This window comes from Zingiber officinale, chromosome 1B (assembly GCF_018446385.1).
Source record: "Zingiber officinale cultivar Zhangliang chromosome 1B, Zo_v1.1, whole genome shotgun sequence".
Lineage (NCBI taxonomy): Eukaryota > Viridiplantae > Streptophyta > Magnoliopsida > Zingiberales > Zingiberaceae > Zingiber > Zingiber officinale.
In genome coordinates, this window is record NC_055986.1 from 22161541 (window position 1) to 22168258 (window position 6718).

At 39.2% G+C, this 6718-nt stretch overlaps 1 protein-coding gene across 1 annotated transcript; it reads right to left on the minus strand.

Moving 5' to 3' along the window:
- Positions 1–4935: 4935 nt before the first annotated feature.
- On the minus strand, positions 4936–6129 carry LOC122046342 (transcription repressor OFP1-like). Its single transcript, XM_042607028.1, has one exon. It carries the CDS (start codon positions 5862–5864, stop codon positions 5055–5057), a length of 810 nt encoding a protein of 269 aa, XP_042462962.1. The 5' UTR covers positions 5865–6129; the 3' UTR covers positions 4936–5054.
- Between the last annotated feature and the right edge of the window lie 589 nt (positions 6130–6718).

Here is a 6718-nt window from a genome sequence, read left to right on the forward strand (position 1 = left end):
TGAAGCTACCCTTTATAGATCCTAACTAGTTAGACCAAGGTTTTGTACTAAGTTTAGTGGATAGAACTATTTAGAAAACTTCAAATGTATGGTTACTCTAATGATGTCCAGGTGACTTATTATACCCCAGAAGTTTATCCAAAGAATGCCTATTTGGTGAGCCTAAAGCTGAATTTGAAACTAACACAATGTTAAATCAAACCCTGAAATTGAATATAACTTATATCACAAAATTATAGGATTTCCTGATTGAAAACATAGATCGGGTGAGATGAATAAGGATTAAATTAAATTTTATTAAATTAATTAAACCCTAAAATCAAAATTGAAATAAATTAAAAATAATTTAAAAAATACTTTAAAAATATTTTAAAATTACTTTAAAATGTTTTTAAAATTACTTTAAAAATATTTTAAAATTACTTTAAAAATATTTTAAAATTACTTTAAAAATTGCTTTAATATTATTTTAAAATTACTTTAAAAATATTTTAAAAATTACTTTAAAAATTATTTTAAATAACTTTAAAAATTATTTTAAAATTGCACTAAAAATTACTATAAAAATTATTATTTCAAAAATTATTTTAATAACTCCACAACGACTTTCAAATTAAATTAATAAATAAAATTAAAGTAAGTTAATACTTGAAACTAAATCTAAATCATAAAAATTCAAGTTGATCTATCCAAATGATAAATAAATTCCTACTTTCTTTGTAGAAAACAAAATGGATATTGGACAGTGGATGTTCAAGACACATGACTGGAGATCACACTAAGTTCACTCAACTAACTTACAAAAACTTAGAAATAGTTACCTTTGGGAACAACGACAAACTCAAGATAATTGGGATAGGTAATACCAAACTTAAAACTAACTTTATTGTTAAAAAGGTGCTATTAGTTGATGACTTCAAATATAATCTGCTTAGCATTAGTCAATTATGTGATTATGGATATAAGGTTAGGTTCTTATCTTCTAAATGCTTAATCGAACACTTAGATAACTCTAATATAAACCTAGAAGGGTTTATAAAGGACAACATCTATGCAATCAATCTAACTATTTCTTCACTCAAGTGTCACCTGACTCAAAAAGAAGAAACTTTGTTATGATATAGAAGAATTCCCCACACAAACTTTAGGAACCTAACAAAATTAAATGGTTTAGTTAGAGGCTTACCAAAATTACCCAACTTAGATGCAACAATCTGTAATACTTGTTAACAAGGAAAGCAAACTAAATCAACCCACAAATCAACTAACCAAACTCAAACTAACTCAATACTAGAATTATTGCACTTGGACCTATTTGACTCTCATGGAATCAAATCTATAAATGAGAGTCTTTATTACCTACTAATAATAGATGATTACTCAAGATTTACCTGGTAAAATTCCTTAAGAATAAAGACGAAACGTTTGAAGTATTAAGTAAATTCAATAAACAAACTGAAAATGAAAAAGATCTAAAAATCAAAAGAATTGGAAGTGATAATGGAGGATAATTTAAAAATCACAATTTTAATCAATTCTACCTTGAAAATAGTTATCATCACGAATTTTCATGTACTAAAATACCTCAACAAAATGGAATAGTGGAAAGAAAGAATAAAACTCTACTTGAAGCCTCTAGAACTATACTAAATGAATACAACCTTCCAAAATATTTTTGGACGGGGGCTATTAGTGTTGGATTATAGACGTTCGATAGAGGGGGGGGGGGGGGGGGGAATATCGATTATAAAAAATTCGTCAAAAAGAGTTAAGCGCAGCGGAAAATATAAGCTAAAAGAAACAAGGCTAACACAGACTAATTTTACTTGGTTCGGAGCCTTTGGCAACTCCTACTCCAAGGCCCGCACGCAAGGGTGCTTTCGGTGGACAATTCACTAGCAATTCGAAAGTTTGGATACAGATTGAGTACAAGAATGCTAAGTAAAATAATACCGACAATAAAAGGAGAACAATAAGAGGTAGCGCGTGGTCGGAGTATCTCAGTAGCGTCGCAAAAGCACAAGTGAGCAGATTGTTCGTTCTGAGTTATTGTTGGAGCTCCACCCCTGCCCCTTCTTTTATATGACGCTCGGGGTGCCCCGGATCCCTTCCGGGCGCCCTGGTGGGACGTGGCAGGTCCAACTAGTGAGCTCCACGTGGCGATGACGTGTTTGGATGAAATTTGCCTCCCGGGCGCCCGAATCCGACGTTTCTTTGCCTCCGTGGCAGGTCCAACTAGTGAGCTCAATTTCTTCTCCGTTTATGTTCTTTGGTGCTTCATAACCATATTTCATTATTAATAAAATATTAAAATCTGTTTTAAGAAATACCTCCATCCGACGTTTCCCAAAAGCGAACTCCCCCTCAAATACTGGTGGGTAGATGCTAGCTTTGGCCATCATCTTTTGCTTCGATTGACAGTTAGTCCTCCTGAAGCGTCCTTGCTCTGATACCACTTGTTAGGACCCTTGGGGACCGGCTAGAGGGGGGTGAATAGCCCCTGTACATATCAAAACAAAAATACCTTCCTCAAACTTATTACTTAATATAACACTTGCATAAACAAAATAAGGAAAAACTGAAAGGAAAGAGGTACAACGAATTACTTGGTTACAACTGGGGAGGTTCTTAATTCAAGGTGAAAAAGCGCACTAAAAAAATCTCTTCTGGGCAGAGAATCCTCTTACAACATTCAAAGCTCACAAAGCAAAGCTAAACTCTAACAAACTCAAGCACAAGTGTTATTTCAAACTATTCTGCATTGTTGTAAAGCTTTGGGGAGCAAGACTTCTTATATAACCTTTCTCGGGGCGCCTGGAAGGGTTCCAGGCACATGGAGTGAGATAGAACTCTATCCCCGACGTGTCGGTCAAAATCCACAACGATCTTGATAAAACTTGGGTTTTGGGCACCCGAAAGGGTTCCGGACACCTGGACTACTCCAGGCACCCCGAAGGGGAAAGTCAACATTTTGTTGACTTTCTCTCTGGGTTTCCAGTTTCGGCTCCGCTTGCTTTGGTCGGGGTCTTCCGCTCCGGCTCCTCTCGTTTGGGTGATTTTGACCATCCAGAATAGGGCTCATCCGAACACAACTTCTGGCCTTCTAGAGCAAGCTTTCACTCCTGGCTTCTTGTCCCTCGGAAATGCCGCGCGCCTCCTTCTCGTCCGCGCACGCACTCTTCCGTAGCACACCGAGCCCGTCGGCTCTCTCCCATGCCGCCCTTCTCACTAGTTGTGTCTTTTGCTCGATATCCTATGTTCCTAAGTTTCTATACACTTAGACACATGATTAAATACAACAAGACCTAACCTAATTTGTTTGATCACATTAAAACAACTTTGGTGTACCAAAACTATGTAGGTCAACCACTTAGGTTTGAGAGTTTTGATCATCTTGACCATGTCTTTAAACTTAAGAAAGCCTTGTATGGTCTTAAACAAGCACCTAGGGTTTGGTATGAAAAGTTGACCTCCTACCTAATTTCCAAAGGATTCAACCAAGGACAAATTGATCCAACACTATTTGTAAAATCAATCCAACAAGATATCTTTATAGCCCAAGTATATGTAGATGATATAATCTTTGGTTTAACCAATTCAGATTTTTTACAAGAATTTATAACCTTAATGGAATAAGAATTTGAAATGAGCCTAGTAGGTAAACTAACTTATTTTTATGATTACAGATTAAACAAACTATTGAAGGGAATTATGTTTATCAACAAAAATATATCAAAGAATTACTTAAAAAATTTGGAATGGAAAATGTCGAAGAAATAAAAATACCTTTGGCAACTAACATAATCTTAGATAATGACTCAAATAGAAAACTCGTAGACCTAAAATACTATAGGAGTGTCATAGGCATCCTCATATACTTAATTGTAAGTCAAGCTGATATTTTATTTGCAATTAGTATGTGTGCCAGATACCAAACCTGTGCTAAGGAATCCCGCATAACAAATGTAAAAAGAATTTTTAGATATCTAAAAGGAACACAAAATGTAGAAATTTGGTATCCAAGAACAACTAATAGGTTACTCTGACTCAGACTATGCTGGCTACAAACTAGATAGAAAAAGTACAAGTGGTAGATGTTAATTACTTAGACCATCACTTATTAGCTGGTTCAGTAGAAAGCAACACCGTGTTGCTTTATCCACTACTGAGGTAGAATATATGACAATAGGAGAATGTGTTGCACAGTTGTTATGGATGATGCACACCTTAAAAAATTTTAATTTAAACTTCAAAAATACAAAAGTAATAATTGATAATATTAGCTCAATTAACTTAATAAAAAATCCAGTGCATCATTCAAGAACCAAACATATCGAAATTAGACACCACTTCATCAGGGATCATGTCACTAAAGGTGACATTAAACTCAATTACATTGAGTCCAAGTCCAACTTAGCTAACATATTTACCAAACTTCTTCCTGAAAGTGAATTTAGCGATTTACGTGGATAACTAGGAATGCATTATATAGAATAGGACTATTATTTTTCAAAATTATTTTTTTGGTGAATACAAGTTGCGGAAGCTGTACTCAATTGCTCCGGAAAAACAAAAAGAAACTTTAATTTCAGACTTAAAGCTTACAGACCCATTCATGTATAGAGTTACACTGTGCAGTCCTGTCCTTGGAAGATTTAGTTATATTTGTGGCAGATTTGGTCAGCTATCACTTTCAGATGCTGTCCTCCTTCTTAGGTTCCCTGTTCCGTGGTGATAAGCAATGGCAGTCAGATATGTCAAATGATGGAGAAAAGAGGGCATTTAGTTAGACCTTCTTAAATTTGTTTTGTTGGCAAATTCACCGGGAAAATTAGAGAACTTTTCTTGGTACTGGATTTTATTATAGATTTTGCTGCAACCTGCTTTAATTCTTGCTTATATACAAATTATTATTATTATTTTCAACAGAAACTCTTTGAATAAAATTGATCCAGTGATATTGTTGAAGACTAATCAATCTCCTACAAGATCTCATATTTCAGAAGCAGATTTGATCAAGAATTCTCCCATGATCGTCCGAGATCGGGACGTGATTAATTGAGATCGAACCAAATTTGCTTGAACACTTTGACGATGAGATCGTGGTACTCGTCGGAGTTGAGCGACAAGTAGCAAACGAGGAGCTCCTCCAAGTCTGTGGAAGCGCGGATGTTGTGTTCCACGATCATCTCCATCATGGAGTTCCGGAAGTCCTTCTGTGGGTCCGACGACGCCTTCACCACTGCGAAGGCGCTCTCCGGCAGCGCCCTCCTCTGTCTCCGGGACGCCACGCTCCGGTGAGCCAGCCGCGGGGAGTTGGCGCGCAGCCGAAACCGTCGGAGCCCGCCGGAGGGCGACGGCGACGACGGGCGCTTCTGATCTCGCCTCTTGTTCGAACCAAACAAACACTTGTCGTTTTCCAGTGCCGGCTTGGTGGCGACCGGCCTGAGATTGAGCTGGACGCAGTCGCCGGCGTCTGAGTCGACGATGATGTCGGAGCCAGAGGAGGCGATTCTGCGACAGCACGGGTCGGACTCGCCGTCAACGAAGTCCGCGTCTCTCCGCAGCGTCTCGAGCGATGCGCATTCGGAGGCTACCAGCCTCGTCCGGGCAGCGGGGGGCTTCTTCCGGTTCCCTTTGTTGGACTTCCTCGGCGGCTCCTCGGAGGGGAAACGGTCGGCCAAGGCCTCCTCGGCTCTCCTGGAGTAGTAAAAGGAGGCCCTGCCAGGAAGGAACTTGGCCGCCGCAGGCGGCTGCGGCGGCGGCGCATTCTTGATCTTATATGCTCTGTGGCTCATACCTCTGAGCTTGTAGAACCAAGCATTGGGCATGATGTCAGAGAGCTTAAATCTATAGTTCCCCATTAATCCCCCACCAGCTCAAGAACACGTCTTTTTTGGAGTTGGATGAGGAGATAAATAGGGAGAAGAGGAGGAGGGGCGATTGGTGGGGGAATGAAATAGACTTTGGTCCAGGTGAAGCTTTTTCTGCTTCTGCACGTACGCAGTGGAGTGTGGGGGATCACTGTCCGTCGTGTCCTGGGAAGAGATAAACGAATACGTGCGAACTAGAATAAAGGCAAGCAACCACCTGCAGCTACACAACAAGAGCTAAAATAGAGAAGGATGGAACCGATTGTTTACTGCGCAGATGAGACAAGAGGCTTCTACTACTCAAAATGGTTGCGTTACCAGGATGAACCGTGCAGAGTCTCTCGTGTTGTTTTCATGGTGCGATCGATCGATCGGATGGTAGCGAGAAAAGCTCTTGTCCTGTGGGTTGTTTGACTCCTCTTCAACTGCGCGCGCATGGAAAAAACAGTTGGGCCAAGTTTTGAATCTGAGCCCCAGGCGGGCAGGGTGATTGCAGGAGGTGGAATGAGCTCCTCAGGTAAAACTTGATCTAGAGCATATTACACTTGGAAATTTAAAAAATTTGTTACGTCCGTTACTCCGTTAGGACCTAACACTTTTCAATTTTGATGAAATTTTTGAAAACCTTGAGAACACTTGCCTGTGGATTTAAAATTTATCCGTCTAGCTTGATTGGTGGTTGACTAGAGAAATGGCAATGAAAGTCTTTCTTTTGCTATTGCTTACTAGATTCTAGTGGTCTCCATTGCCTTTCGCCTTCCGCATCATTCAACGTGTCTTTTATTTGGATCTTCTACTGTCCGGCCTTCTCATGCACGTACTGCTGCTGATCATTTTTGTCTGCC

Coding starts and splice junctions, on each gene's coding strand:
- LOC122046342 (XM_042607028.1), bottom strand. CDS start 5,864: ATGGGGAACTATAGATTTAAGCTCTCTGACATCATGCCCAATGCTTGG.